The 16796-nt window shown below is 35.6% G+C and overlaps 2 protein-coding genes across 2 annotated transcripts; one reads left to right on the forward strand and one right to left on the reverse strand.

The window, feature by feature from the left end:
* Positions 1-1419, forward strand: LOC149483454 (putative nudix hydrolase 6). The gene is made up of 4 exons (XM_089702497.1): positions 1-449; positions 548-755; positions 839-987; positions 1114-1419. Exons 1-4 carry the CDS (start codon positions 188-190, stop codon positions 1404-1406), a joined length of 912 nt encoding a protein of 303 aa, XP_089558623.1. The 5' UTR covers positions 1-187; the 3' UTR covers positions 1407-1419.
* Positions 1420-1649: 230 nt separating this feature from the next.
* Positions 1650-14639, reverse strand: ebo (exportin ellipsoid body open). The gene is made up of 21 exons (XM_089702499.1): positions 14426-14639; positions 14105-14314; positions 12688-12885; positions 12113-12284; positions 11872-12001; positions 11414-11552; positions 10874-11040; positions 10210-10333; positions 10035-10117; positions 9819-9927; positions 9631-9723; positions 9075-9240; positions 8525-8684; positions 7591-7717; positions 7367-7507; positions 6965-7156; positions 6633-6814; positions 5353-5535; positions 4791-4983; positions 3090-3317; positions 1650-2765 (listed from the first exon to the last, which is right to left on the reverse strand). The coding sequence occupies exons 1-21, from the start codon at positions 14426-14428 to the stop codon at positions 2667-2669; spliced, it is 3099 nt and encodes a 1032-aa protein (XP_089558625.1). The 5' UTR covers positions 14429-14639; the 3' UTR covers positions 1650-2666.
* Positions 14640-16796: the final 2157 nt, after the last annotated feature.

The raw sequence follows: 16796 nt of genomic DNA on the forward strand, positions 1-16796 counted from the left end.
TATAAAAATATTAACACTGATCACTGAATTTTATAGTTTGTTTTGAATTTTGATGTCAAATTGTAGTAAAAATAACACATGTATTTGCTGTGTGTATTTGCAAAGGGTTTTTGATATCTTGTAGAAAGTCAGTAACACCATATCAATAAACACTTATAATTAGGCAATTAATCAAAGTAACAGTCTCATGACAGCATTTTGCCTTCAGTTTCGTCCATTCTTTTATTTTAAGTGCAACCTTTTGCTGGGTATTTATATAATGGCACGACCAGGTTTATCCAAATTAACACACATAAAATGCCGATCAGGCATATATCCACGTTCAAATATTGAACGACAAGTCATTCCCGATGATAAATTTAAATGGGAGACTGATTTTACAGAATATAAACCACCTTGCTATACTTCACAATCTATTGTAGGGAAACCCTGGGCTGACCCAGATATCGGTAGGTAGTTATTTAATAAAAAAAACTTAATTGCTTTTCATTACAAAACCTTAATCGCTAGAATGAATAGTTTTAACTACATTGACATTTTGTTAAAGGTGCACCTAATTTTAATCCAAAATGGAATGAGCTAGATGGAGATGTAAATAGAACTAGTTACATGGGCCAATATAAAATAGTAAATAACTTTCCCTTAAATCCTATTGGAAGAACTGGAATTTGTGGTAGGGGAGTACTTGGACGATGGGGGCCAAATCATGCAGCAGATCCCGTAGTCACAAGATGGCATATTGACTCAAATAATAAGTAAAAAATTTGAATATTTTTGCTATATTAAGCTCTATTGAAATTGTTATTTAATAATAAATAAACATTTGTATGTATTCTAGGAAGATCCTACAATTTATAGCCATTAAAAGACGTGACACAGGAGAATGGGCACTTCCAGGAGGAATGGTAGATCCTGGTGAAAAAGTTGCAGCTACTGCAATCAGAGAATTTCAGGAAGAAGCTATGAATTCTCTCCAAGCGAATGAAGGTTATTATTATAAAATAATAATCATAATAAAAAAATTATATTCATCAAGAATTAATTATGCATCAAACTTTTAGTTTTATTAGTTTTTTTATCCTATATCATTAATTATATTTTTTTTCATTTCAGCTGAAAAAGAAGCTTGGAGGGGAAAGTTGAAAGATTTTTTCAGCGGTGGCATTGAGATCTACAGTGGCTATGTAGATGACCCACGTAATACAGACAATGCTTGGATGGAAACTGTAGCCTTCAACTTCCATGATGACACAGGATCAGTTGTGGGCGACCTCAAGTTGCAAGCTGGGGATGATGCAGTTGGTGTGAAATGGGTGGATGTCACACCAGATTTAAAATTATATGCAAGCCATAAAGACATTGTTGATGCTGTATTTGATAGATATAAGGAATTTATGAATAAATAATTTTATCAATGAATGCAAGTTTTTTATTTCACAAAAATATATTACTGTATCTTTTGACAATTTTAAAGACTTTGTAATAATATGTGTCCACAGAAATATGATAATGGACTATTATCCTGTATTATGAATTACTTTATAATCCTCATAAATATTGATATATAGACACAATGATTATACTACTAAGTTATTATTTTATGAAATTAAATCTTTTTCACTAGTCATAGGGTTTAATTAAAACAACAATTAAATGAGCATCCTCTTTATTTCTAAATTAAAAGTACATTACATTACGTAATCTAGTAAGTCACCCAATCTGATACAAAATATAAGCAATAACAGTCACCATCCAATAACACACTTAAAACTATTCAAATCAATCTAGATCTAACTTCCATAGACTAAACTGCAGATAAAAATTGGTCCCCTGCATTGCTATTATATTTTATTATTAATGCAGCGTTGTCATTGTACTAAATAATTTCTTATTGCACCATGTAAATGCACGATTCTATTAGTAAGTTTACATATTTGCCAAATCTTTGTATGCGTCCACTTACTCCAAGAAAAATGACTGATTTTCATAAGCACCAAACAAAAGCCATACTATATACATACCAACAAAAGAATACCGACGACCGATAATTTAAATGCAAATGAACTGTATTTCTCCATTCACACATATTTACGAGTTTGACTTGCTTTAAAAAACAATATTACCTGTAAAATTCGTTTGCTAAGATTTGGCAATCATGTAAACTGCATAAAAAATTATGGATAACATACAACTTACTACATTAAAAGGAAAATTAGCGGAATACAAAGATAAGAGTTATCTTATATACAAGTTATAAATGGGCTAAAACTAAAGAATAGGTATATTTTTATTTGATCTACTTGCTGGAAGATGGTGGCTGTGCTAACAAATGCGTAGGTAAATAGTTATTTGTGATCTGATTTTTACAAAAAGATCACTTCATTAGGAAAAAAAAACAAATATTAATTTGAATAAAAGACAATTATATTTATCTTATAAAGTACTTGACTAGTAAAATATTTTAACACATCGTACAAGCTACAAGTATACGTAAAATTACACAAAATTCCATCGTTTAAAAACCGATTTATTTATCTTTCCCCAATTTTCTACTAAATATGTTTTGTTTTTGGATAAGACCAATGAATAACAATAATATTTAATTTTCATATATAATGCCAAACATAACGACCATATCACAGCACCATTGTATATTGCGCGAATTTCTAGGCATCTATCACGGGAATAGGCAGCGATTTGTAAGCTCTATAACAGTTCACGTCGTTCATCAAACGGATAATGTTTTGTGTGAACGTCGGCAGATCCTGAAACAAGACAATATTTAAATAAATTTAATCATTTTTCAGATCCTGAAACAAGACAATATTTAAATAAATTTAATCATTTATTTAAGTGGCACAAATTTACCCGGTATTTTTGCTACCTTGTTTAATTTGAAAAATATTACTTAACTTGGATATGTGATGACAATATTGGTACGTTAAGTTTTTCAGTCGAGTTAGTGTGAATGTGAATTTGAGAGCTGTGTATAAATAAAGGGTTATAGACTATAGAATAGCGTATATGACATGTTACAGATATAGTTAGCCTGGGCGTAGACATAAGACAACAGAGTTGCATAGCCGTACCGTATCCGGTGGGAAGTCAGCGAGGTGCGCGGCGTGGTGCGGCGCGAGGTCGAGCGAGGCGAGGAAGCGCGGCAGGAAGGCGAGGCGGAAGGCCGTGAAGTCGAGCGTGGCCATCGCGTGCGCGCAGCCCAGCGCCTCGTCGCGCAGTAGAGCCCGCGCGCCGCCCTCGCACGCGCCCGCCACCAGCACCGACAGGAACTCGCACAGGAACTCCGCGCGGAACACCGCCTGCGGAACCATACAATGTGTATTCAGTTACCGTGTATGAGATTGGTAACTGGGCGAATCTACACAGACCAAGCGGTCTCACGCTTAGTGTTATTTATTTATTTTATTTAAACAATTAGATGACAGTGATCCATTAATGTTAGTACGTGACTTAAAAGCTAATGTTAGTAGGTAAATATTAAAGTACTATCATCAGTTGACGGGGCACCCTATGCGTAAACCTGTCGTTTTGAATGGACAAGTTTACGCACAAAGTGTCCCATGAAAGATGACATATATCTCTCCGAAATTACCATCAAGAGACTGTTGCGACTGCGCCGCACCCTATCAAATGTAGACGCTGTTTTTTTGCGTATTATCGCCCAGAAATCGTCAGTATGCGCATTAGCGAACATTCCAGACGCACTGCAGTAGCGAGGCAGTCCCAACAGCATTCTAAACGCATTATTGTACATGACACGTAAGGCATTAAGCGATCTATCAGTATAGTCAAACCATAGACTACCCGTGTAGAAATTCTGGCAGTAGGCTTTAAAAAGCGTGATTTTCACTGGATTACTACAACGGGCAAATCTACGGGCCAACATATTACTTCGGATCGCCAATGCCCTACGCTCACGTTCGATATCTACATTATCTTTGAGGTCATCAGTAAGCATGTGTCCGAGGTACTTAAACTCTTTAACTCTTTCAACTGTTATCGCGTTAAGAGATATCTCAGACGTACATTTCCTATGCTTACCAACGTCCCCAAAAACAATGCATTTACATTTAGCCACATTATAACGCAAACCGTGAGCAGCTACATATGTCTCACAGACTTTGAGCATCTCAGTAATGGCGCTTGCAGTCGGAGCCAGCAATACCATATCATCGGCATAACTTATGTTGTTACAACTTATACCACCGATCCGGCAACCAACCCGCATATTGCTGAGTTCGACAACAAGGCCATTTACGTAAAGATTGAACAATTTAGGCGACGACAGCCCCCCTTGTCTTACACCACATTCTAACACATACGATTCGGAAAAAGCGTTAGACCATTTGTTATGATATATAGATTAACAATGTATGTGTTGATTGTGCATTTGTTATGAGAATTTAATTTTTAATCTTTAATCACGCAGAAAAATCTTTGCGAGACTCGAGACTGCTCTATATGGAAATGCCTATTTATTTTTTATTTTGATGTAAAATGTAGACTCAACACATATTATAAAATATATATATTATTTGATATAGATCGTTTTTTCGGAACGGAATTACAAAGATTACGTATCGCAAATTAAAAACAAGAATATAATTTGAAGAATAATTACTAATACGTAATTTTTAAGTCTCCTCATCAATGTTGATAAATATTGTAAAAGTTTATTACTAAAATGTTATAGAACGGCAGTGTTGATAATAATCGTAATTAATATAATGTCGATGATTTATATCGAACGATTAGTTATTAGTGTATGGCACCTTGTGGAAGAGCTTCCACTTGGTGTTGAGCAGGTCGAGCGTGGTGATGTTGATGCGCAGCAGCTCGATGTCGGGCAGCAGCAGCGCGCGGCCCAGCGCCGCCAGCGCGCCGCGCAGCTCGTCCAGCCGCCGCGCGCCCTCGCCCGCCGCCGCCTTGTGCGGGAAGAAGTAGCGCCACCGGTGCACCAGCACGCTGACCACATACACATCTCTCAGTACATTGTTTATCGTATTTGTAGAGTTCAACTCGAGAATAACAAACGATTCGTTAAAATGACATTAGTTACAAAATACTTTGCCGTTATAAAATCAATTGAATTAATCAATACCTAATATTATTAATTTTTCTAATTCATGAAAGTTGAAAGTGTGTTTATCGTATGTAATTGTAGTTGTTTATTTTTTCAAAAATAACAGAATTAATGTTGAAAATATTTAACAGTAATTATATACCAAAATTACACATCGTTTTAGAAATATATGCTTATATCCGCCTGCGTTTAGTTATTAAAATCGGAAACTAAAATCTGAATTATTTATTCTAATTAAAAGCGTGTGTCACCTAGCGAGCAGGCGGTGCGCAGCTCGAGCCAGCGCGGGCGCGTGCGGCGCCGCTTGCGGCAGCACGCGGTGGTGCAGCAGCGCGAGCACGGCGCTGACCCGCACGCCCGCGCCGCCCGCCTCCACGCCCAAACGCACGCACTCCACCAGACGCTCCAGACTCACTTCGCTGTCGCCCGTCTCCCTGAAAAAACACAATACTATGTAAACACATGTGCATTTTTACATTTACATTTCCATCAGTTACATTTCCATCTAACATTTATATTAAACTACGCGAAGGACTAAAAACTTATCGACTTAGCTCCATATTGTGACGATATAACTGTTATATACATAGAAATCTAAATAACAAGGCAATAGAAGTCGTAAGCGCGCGTGACATTGTCGCTGCTCAGGTGGTTACCATGCCACAAGTCTGTTCGTCGCTTGGTGGTCGCTTGTTCAGTTGTTCCTGACACGTGCATGAGTAAACATGGTGTGTTACAGCATTTCCCAGTGCGGAAATTCTTCCATAAATTGTAATTATACTAATAAAGGAATAAAATTTCACCGGTAAGTATTTTTGTTTATAAATATTGCCGTTTTTCCTTAAAATTATAGAATTTTTACAAGTATTACGAGTGTCACCATAGTAATCGAAATAACAATGAATGACACAGTCGACCATTCTTATTATCACGTTTAACACAAATTTCAACCTTATTTCTATGAGTTTATGTTCAAAGTTATATCTATTGAAAATTGACAATCTCTGTTGTAGAAAAGCCGAATTTTTGCGTATTGGAGCAAAAATAAACAAAATGTCTCATATACTTAGGGATGTTATTCTAAAATAAACCGTAAATTCGTGCGTAAGATACATATTAAAAAGCTTAATGTTAGTTTTCACTTAAATCAAGCTGTCCAATAAAAGGCATAGTTTACTTGCGTGTACTGTTTAGCTATCGGTTTAAATGTGTTGATTTTGGCGACATCGGTTTTCATACGAATTATGACATTATAGCACTTCTATGTGTCTTGTTATTTAGATTTCTATGGTTATATATTAATTAAAACCAAATTAATAATTTTTGCATTTAAATTTCATGAAAAAGTCAGACAGTAAAACCGTTATTAAAATGCAAAAAGGATTTATTAAATGTTTCTTTTCTTAGATTGTTTATTACTAATCTAAACATGTTTAATTCATTCACAAAAATATAGAATAGAATTGACTCGTCTACGACCAAAATATTGCTTTAAAAGCCAAGTTCAAAGATTCAGAAACACAATACATACTTTTGTGCAACCTCCAAGAACACTTCAATGGCAGTGTAGGCGAAATTCCCAAGTTGCGGTAACAGCGCGGTAAAGAGAGCCAGGAAGAAGTCTGTTATCTCTGACTCCGCGCTCGAGTAGGCCGGCTCGCACAACATGCGCAACGAGCTCTCAGCAGCCCATTGTATGCCTTCTGCTATAATCTGTAATACATAATATTGTAAATTTAATAAGTAATTTATTGTAATAATGAAAGAAAATCGAATTAATAATCAATTCAAACTTATTGTTTCATAACTTTTTTAAAATGTACATATTTCTTGAAATAAATAGTATCCGTTGTATAAACTCACTTTTTTAGAATTAGTAGGCGCTCCCGCGAACGCGTGCAACAGGTCCGTTAGCGGGGGCAATGCTTGCTTCGGCCCAGCGGTAGTGAGCGCTCCCGCCCACGCTGCGATGAGGGCACGCGCCGCTTCACCGCCCGCGCCCGGCCCGCGGGATAGCGACATCGACACTAGTGCTTCGCGGACTACTGCTGCTGTCTGGTGTTTATATGATTTTATTGAGACACTTGTTTTCGGTACATATTATGATTGCACTATAATGGCAATGAAATTTTTTTTTTTACTCTAATGACTAACTGCTGACTAACATATGACTTAAAAATTTGTAGGAGAAATTTTGGAAAACTTTCTTCTTAAAAAAATATGTTAAAGTAAATGAAATAATTTATTTTTTACTTCTTAAAGTACCTTAGGTTCCAAATAGTGTAGTGATCTTTCTGCATGATGATAGAGGTCCCCTAATAAAGTGATTGGGTCTCGGGAAAATTTAACATTCTTCGACAAGCTAAGTAATAAATGCGCTGCAGCGTGGCATAATAAGGGAGGTTCCTGAAATAAATTAATATTTAATTTTTTATATAAAAAACTTACAAGTAGAAAAAGTCCAGACAATACAATGCTCCTGTTCTTACCGGAATTTCATGAGGAATTAAAAATGGTATAGCTGATGTGAATAGTCCCTCCATAGTCTGTGCTGGTACATTACAGTCATTTGCGTAGCAACACCACGCACCCATGCATGCGAACATCTCGGCATGGCTGAAAAAAAAATTAATCAGTTTTGATTTTGAATATGTATCACGATCTACGCATTTTACGGAATACTAAGTATAATGATATTTTTTTTCGTTGAACTTGATATATTAGTTTTATAGCATTCAAAAGCTTTATAAATATGATTTTTTAACAATTTGAAAAAATCGATCAAAAGAGGGGATTCATTGCTCTGGCGGGATCACTGGTGGCCGAATGTTCATGCCATCGGTCTCAACTGTTTGAAGCGGTCCGTGTACGGCTGCCCTTAGTGCTGTCATAATTATAGGCAACCACCGCTAATAAACATAACATTAAATCCAAGACATAGTCTGCAGCTAACAGCAGATTAGGTAAAATATATATATATTTTATCCAATTTTACATGGCAAAAGAACCAATTAATGTTATAATATATATCTACATCCTGATCACGTGGGATTTGGTATTTGGTAATGGTTCAATCCAAAGCATCCTTTTTAAATGAATGCACAGTATTTGAGAAACTGTTGCAAAAATTATATTATGATCATTTTGTTCGATTTAAGTACTTATTACTTTAGTACTAGAAAACTAAGCATTAAATGAATTGAATAATAATACAAATGCAAGTATTAAAAAAAGACGGGTTGCACTCCGGGAGTGCCGGCAGAAGTGAAAACTTGATTATTAACGTTGAGCATGTTTGATATTTTGGAATGGTATCCGTCTTACGCTTTCTCGGTCAGGTCACGTGTCCTGACGCGAGTTTAAGATTTTATACCCAACGCCGCTAAAGAAGTTTTCACTTCAACAATGTAAAGCATAGCTCACAGCATGACGTGCGCGGGCGCGTGCGCGGGCGCGGCGGCGCGGTGCGGGCGGGTGAGCGCGGCGCCCGCCAGCGCGCCCGCGCACCGCTCCACCAGCGCCGCGCCCGCCGCGCTCGCCGCCGCACCGCTCGCCGATACACCCGAGCCACCACTCTCCGTTTCTGTATCACATACACGTATATGTACCAATACGTATAAAAAAGCGAGATGCAAATAGGTAGTCATTTTAAATATTCATTATTTTGCGATAAATAACTGTATTAATAGTGAATAATTTACTTGTAGTGTTACGTAATGACAACGCTATAATTAAAAAACGATACATATTTTAATCCTCTAATTAAAAAAAATCCAGGAAAAGGCGGACTTAAGAATAGTGCTAACATAACGTAACATAATGTGTGTGTGTATTGGTTAAGACATCTGAATAGTGTATGCATAAATGAATACTACCCCACTAGAGAAAGTCTTCTTATTATTTCTTATATTCGAATATTCTATTTTTCTACGATTACTACTTTACTATAAATAGCGGACCCTAGAACACTTACCACTCAACAGCGCGGGCGCCAACCGGCCCAACAACCTAGTCAGTGTAGCTAGATCCAACAAGGCCGCCAACAAGCGGTCCCCGTCCGTCGGTCCTGGGGCCGCTACACCCGGTGCACGCCCAACGGCGCGAGCGTGTACCCCCGCTAATCCTTGCCAACGCTCCATCTATTCAGATATATGAATATTCACGAATAGGTAAGCTTAACATTAATGTGGTACCTAATATATTTAAAAAAAAATAGACAGGACAAATTAAGCGCAAGAAAAGAGCCAATTCAAACTAAGCCATGTTTTGGATCAGTGTGCGCGAATTGTCATTTGTCTCGCTCCACAACATCGAAGTTTCGTGTTTGTGCGAGTCGGCGAACGTAAGTTGCACGTAATAATTAGGTGTTCATAATTTTTTTTGCCTCACTTTATACGAAGCTTTTGCATAAAAACTATCCATCGAGGCGTATTTTAAGTAAGATCTACCTGCTGGGAAAGGAAAAATAAATATGAAACATTCCCATTAATAAATTAAGTTTGAAAAAGCAAATATGAAGGAAAACTCACCACGGCAGTGAAAACTTCTAGGGGTGCTAAATCAGCTACCCTTGCAATACATTCTATGCAATGTTTAAGGAATGTCTGCCATTCAGTTTCACCCTAAAAATTTGTACAAACATTATAAATACCTAATACTTGTATAATATCAAAGAGTCCACACTCATAAAAAACGGATAAAGCGCCATAATACTTACGTCATCGTCGCATACATCATTATCCAGTTGTTGCAATTGGGCCTTGTTATGTTGAAACTGAATTTTATTAAGAATGCCATTAACAAGCGCTTGTAGGGCTTCCCAGTACCTAAAATTCCACAAAAAATAATATTATGCTGTTTATTTACTTTATAAAATTTATCATAATATTTCAATTGATTTAGTATTGGAACAAGGAAAAAAAGATGTGCTTACTTAGCCGTATCTTCTGGTTTCAAAACATCAATAAATTGTAACCAAATATCTAAACAACTAATAAATGTAGCACATGTTGGCACCTGAAAAATAAACAATAAATTATTGTTAATGCAAAGACGTAAAGGGTCAATGCTTAGACTTTATTATTTTTAAATTATATAAAAGACATTACCTGGAATGTAAATTGGAATAAATAAGAAAGGAATTCAATAGCATCAAATTCAGGTTCAGCTTCAAGTCTCTTGAAATGCAATGATACAAACAACTTCAAAAATTCTGCTAATTTATTTAAATAACTGTAAAAGAAAAATGGAATGATTAATAGAATAACCAATTTTCAAAGTACATATCTGATAATATTCGGTATTGGAAAACACATAAATGCAAAGTGTGCGAAACTTCGGTATAGTAATATCTATAGTCTATACTATCTATACTTCTATAATATAATAATAATATTAATTATTATACTTAAAGAGGAAAGGTTTGTAATTATGTATGTATGTATGTATGGTTTTCACGCATAAACTACTGGACCGATTTTGATGAAATTTTTCACAATCTTTAAACCCTGAGAAAGAACATAGGCTACCTTTTATTGCGAAATATGTACCACGGGCGAAGCCGGGGCGGACCGCTAGTAAATAATAAATGTTTAAAAACTGTTAAAATGTTTAATATCAAAAAAAAAATGTGAGCCGTCATGGGACGCCTGGCAGATGTGAAACATCGTTCGGTTTACAAGTGAGCCTATAGATGTGTATAGCCATGGCAAGCGTCGCCACGTCAACAATTCGGTTTACAAGTGAGCCTATAGATGTTTCACATCAACTGACTCGTGTTGCGCGCGGTGCATGTGGTGCGCGTGGTGCGTGAGGTGCCGCAGCAGGCGCAGCGCGCAGTGGTGCAGGCGCAGCGCGGTCGCCGCGGACGACGGCGGCGCGTACCGCCGGTACAGCAGCTCGCACACCCCACCGAGACCGGCGAGCGCCGCCTCCAGACTCTACACATATTTAAATATTTATTTATTTTTAACAAAAAATGTAAACCACCTATCAATTGTTACCGGCTTTCAAAAAAAAGATTCATAATAATCGGTTTACCCAATCGAAAATTCTGAAGACATATTTTTGTGTATTAAGCCACACAGAAAAAAGCTTTAAACAAATATATATATTCTACACTAAGTTCAATATCTATCTACGTCGCCCGTACTCCTGAGAACATACTAATGAGTCCTACCTTAATTATTAAAAAAAAACTTGAATCCATTAGTTCTATTGAAGTTTTATTCATTAAACATAAGTCTTAAATCAAAAGAATTTGAAACAAATTTATACTTCCTCCTTTTTTGAAGTCGGTTAATAAATACAAACCTGTGATTGTGTGGCCACACTCCCCCAGTAAAACACAGTAGTAACAAGAGAAGGTGGAACATGAGAGGACAAAGGCAGCCAAGAAAATAAATGTTGAAGTGTAGTTAGAGTCTTCACTACTATTTCCATATTTAATGTTCTGTAAACAGAAATCAAGTTATATTAGTCAAGCCATGTAAAAAAGTAAATATATAAATATGACCTTTTTATATTCAATCCACTAGCTTACCACCCGCGGCTTCGCCCGCTTTGTCCAAAACCGAATAAAATATATACTAAAACCTTCCTCATGCTCTTAAATCACTTTTTCTATTAAAAAAACCGCATCAAAATCCGTTGCATAGTTTTAATGATTTAAGCTTACAAAGGGACATAGGGACAGAGAAAGCGACTTTATTTTATACTATGTAGTGATGATCAATCTTATACCATGAAAATAATAAGTATAGTATACTCACTTATCTGTAGCTTGTACATCATGAGCATTGGCCAATAAATCAGGCAATGCTGAGGTTTGTGGCATCCCCCCAGTTGGGGATGGTGGGGGATTAGACTGCCCCTCTTTCTGTGCATTCTTTTCCAAAATACCTAGAATATTTAGAATAATATATCACAATTAAACTACTATTTTCATCCTAATCTCAAATAATATCAACATTACATTAGCAAGGATATTTTCATGTTTCTAAATGAACTTACTGCTTAATGCTGCCAGCATTTGTGGCATCCCTTTGAGCATTAACCGTTCCAATTGGTTACGCCGTGCCGACGGCAATAGCACGCCAGTGTCCCGCGCAGCACCCAGTTCTTCACTAGCTGTCTGTGCTAGAACTAATCCCACAATGCAACGTCGTCCATCACATTTTAATAACTGTAAAGATTAATATTAAACTAACATTAATGAGTATCGAACATTATTCTTACGAAACAAAAATCGAACCTTTAAAATATTCTTTTGAAGTTAGAGCCAACCATAATATATTTCTTGATTATGCATTACAGAGGGTATTGTGTGACTAGATTAATAAGAGAAAAGGTCTAAGAAAGTGTAATTTTCATTTTTACTTACCCAATTAAATTTTTCTCGGAAATTTAAAAACGTTAACTAAACACGAAAATGTGGGCGTAAAATAATACTATTTTTTGTTTAAAATCCTACAAAGGTTTATAAATTTCCTAGAAAATGTATAAATTTACGATTGTCGATTCTTATTATTTTCCGGTGACAAATACAAATTGGGATAATGACTTTTAAGAGATGTAAAACTTCATACCTCTACAATATTATTGAAAAAGTCCGGATAGAGATGTGGCCAATCATTACGAGCTATAGCGACGATGAGTGCAGCTAACTTATTTCGTATAAAATACAACATAACCTCATGTTTAGCCATTAACTCATATATTAACGTTTGTCGTATCTGCACTTTCTCATTGTCCGTTAAATGAAACCATTGTCTGTTTATTATATTCTGAAAAAAAGTTAATCTTTGATAAACATAGAAATATATAAACAAATTCATGTACAATACATATATTTAAAACTGATTGCTGACAAAAATAATTTTGACTGTAATGAATATATTTGTATTTTGCATTTTTGCTATAACCAAGCTGCTTCATGCAATTGTCAATCACACTATGAAATTAATGATTCTATTTGTTTATATATTGGTCCCAGATTATGCCCTGATAATATTCATTTATTGTAGGTAAATACCTATATAAATAATATTGTCAAGCAATACTAATTATTGTCAATGTGATTTATAGTTTCTTTTAGCATTATTAGTAAATATTAGTACATAAAAAAAAACATTCACATCAGTATTTCAAAATTACAAAGTATATTGTGCCTTAGAATACATAATACAGTTGAACCTCGATAACTTAAACCTCGGTAACATAAAAACCTCTGTAACTTCAAAAAATAATGTGTTCCCTTCCCATCAGAGCCTCTCTCTTAACTTAAAATACGCAACCTCTATAACTTAAATAAATAATCTCTGTATTGGCCCTCAGTAACTTCAAGAAATGTTTCCACAACCTCTATAACATAAAATTGTTTGTCAATGAGTCATTTTGAAAGAGTGTCAAAACAAACAGTTTCGGTATTTATTGCTTGCACGTGTTTACTATGTATTGTTGACGTAAACAATACATTACCTATTGTTTGCTTTATCGAAATTCTTCAAAGCTTTGCGGCGGTTAGCTTTATGACAACAACTTACTTGCATCATAAGTTTTTGATTGTTGTCCTGGAAACATCACTTTACTTACTGTGTGATGAAACTGGCTTAAAATGAGTCCAAAAAGAAAACTAACAACCCTCACCTACGCTGATAAATTAAAAGCTATAGAAACAGTGAAAAATGGATAGACCCTTGATAACTTAAAACCTCTATAACTTAAAATATTTTGTGTTTCCCTTGGATTTTAACTTATCGAGGTTCTACTGTATATAAATTGAGGTAGAAGCGGCATTCCGTTTGAAGTCAGCCAATTTTAGTTTAGTTTAGTTAATGTTTAGTCAGTAATGTTGTTAACTCTTATCACTTTTTACTTGTATGTTAGTTTATATATGTATTCTAATTATTGTGCTAAATAAATGACTTTATATTCTAATTAGTATTGTTCACTAAATATCTGTTATGTTATAAAAGAAAATTGAAAGTCAATAGTTATACTTGCCTCTAGGGTATTCAGTATAAACATGAGAACATAGTGATTCTGCGATTTTTGAAAAAACAATAAACAATGTTTCCATGAATCCCTATTGTTGAAAAAGTTTTCTAACATAACTTCAATCTCCCTTTTCCTTAAGTTGCTTGTCGTTGGAGCGTTGAATTCCGACATAACCAACTCCAACGAGGCAAGAGCCTCGTTGATTTCAATATCACTCTACAAAACGGAAATATTTTTTAAAGAAATATTTATTGTACAGGTTAATAATCTACTGAATATTAAATTGAGATGTAAACAAAATACTTAAATTTCTTAACACAAACTCACCATGATTTTATTTAATTATATTAATATTTATCTCATAATATTACATACTCAAAATACTATACACTTTAAGATTTATTGTATCACTGAATACAATTGGAAATAAATGCAAAATATGTTTGTGAATAAAACTATGTATCAAGATTTTTTCATAGTTTGTTGTAGTTTATGTATAGTATATCTTAAATCCGTTTTTATTATTCTTGTAGTAAGCTTAAAAAATCTGTGGCTTAAAACATTGCAATCAATGCAATTTGCAGTTTTTATTTGATAAATTTCACATTTCTTATAATTATGTCAATGTCAAATGTCAGCTGCTGCCTGCTCCAAGTGGTGCCACAGATTAATACGGGTTCATGCCACAGATATATAAATATTTGGATGTCTGTGCATCAATGCTTTAGAGCGTATACGCACTATGCGGGTAGCCGCATTGCGGGTAGCCGTCCGGCTGACCGCAAGCACAATTATGTACGTAATATTCATTTCTATGCGCACTGCGATGCGGCTACCGCAGACCGCACAGTGCGCATAGAAATGAATATTACGTACATAATTGTGCTTGCGGTCAGCCGGACGGCTACCCGCAATGCGGCTACCCGCAGAGTGCGTATGAACCCTAAGACGTGCTTAAGACCATAGAAATAAGACACTACACTAAATTAAGTGGACTTAATTAAGTTGCCAATTAATTTAGAAAAGGGGAAACGCATGTAGCAAGTTAGCTAGATTTATCAGAAGGCCGCGTTTCCATCTGCAAGAAAACTTCCGCAAGAAATGTCCCACAGTCTGCCCGACAGCAGCTTGCAAGTCTAAACCAGCACTTGCTACATGGCGGCCTAACGTGGCTCTAACTTCTAGCCTCTAGGGCATGAACTGAAAAAAAGTGCATTCATGATCGATTATCTGTATCTGTATCTTTACCGCCCATTAAATACTTAAAACCTTAAATCATTACTTAATGATCTAAGCTTAAAACATAAGATAAATGAAACTTGAGAGGAGTCAAGGGTCAAGGGACATCCGTAAGGAACGAAGGTATTAAAATAACTGAATTGCTTTCTTTGAAAGAGAGAAAGAGAGACAGAAGAGAAACACGCGCAGGCCGCATGGCTTAAAACTATAGCAATACGTGTAATTTTCCCTTTCGCAATGCGCGCTAAGGAACTTCGTTCCAAAAATCTTTCAGTGTTTAGCTTTTAGGTTTTTGACAATATTGGGATCTCATACATAATATTAATCTGATATTTCTGTTCTGTAATAAGACCTTAGAATATGACCGGTGTACGCCCAACGCCACGCCGCGGCAGCGCCAGTGATGTCTCCTATTGTATTAATATATACAATCCCCGTTTTCCAATTACAGCACTAGAGCGCATTATGCGGCATAATGCTTAACGTTGAATGTTCCAACTACAGCAACGCTTCGCACAATCGAGCACTAGAAAAAGTAATGCGCGTGAATTGATGCGTGCAATCGATTTATCGTTAGTATAGGTCTACCCATAGAAATCTAAATAACAAGACACTAGAAGTCGTAAGCGTGCGTGACCTTGTCGCCACTCAGGTGATTTGCACATCACCAGTGCATTCGTCACTGTTCAGTTGCTCAGGGCTATTGCGTATCTCATTTGACATTTCATAGTGATGATAACTTTGCACGGTGCTCAACGATTTCTTGTCAAACCATGTTTTTCGTATTGGCTATTTTAGTTATCAACTGAAATGACGTCATGAGCACCAAATCAACTTGAAAGCCACCGTAACACATTTGACAGGTGTTTTTGTATCGATAGTTTATTAGCGGCAGTACACATTGGGCCAAGGCGTTGGGCCAACGTGTTGGGAAAAAATGAAGGATCCTGTTCACACATTGGTGTACTGATCATTCTGCATTGGCGCTTCAAGGATGGACGTAATCCGTAGAAGTTCTTGCAGCCGCGGCAATTTATTTATACAGTGCGTTTAATTATTACGTACATGTGCATCAATAACAATGAGTGTACTCCAGTGTACTCTGCCGTCTGCGATGATACCATTTTCCAATCTCTATTGTCCTTTTTTTTATTTCTGTATAAATAAAACATTATTATGTTTAGATTTTTTCAAATGTTCAAAATGTGTACATTTTACACTTAATTTAATTTTAATTACATTAAACGAAACTTTTAAGATTATATATAATATTATTATATTAAATTATAATATTATTTATGTAATAAAGCACAATTTGATCAAAACCTTGCTCATTGTATATTGTTATTTAATTTTTAAGAACAAGTAACTTTTTATTACTATTTTACTCATTTTATAAATATATTCATTTTTTTATCGCATTGTATGAAAGTGAGATAAGAAAAACATCTAGAATAAT

The sequence above is a fragment of the Colias philodice genome, chromosome 13, assembly GCF_061535455.1.
Source record: "Colias philodice isolate Cphi_HAF_F1 chromosome 13, ilColPhil1 Martin Lab GWU primary, whole genome shotgun sequence".
In the NCBI taxonomy this organism is placed as follows: Eukaryota; Metazoa; Arthropoda; class Insecta; order Lepidoptera; family Pieridae; genus Colias; species Colias philodice.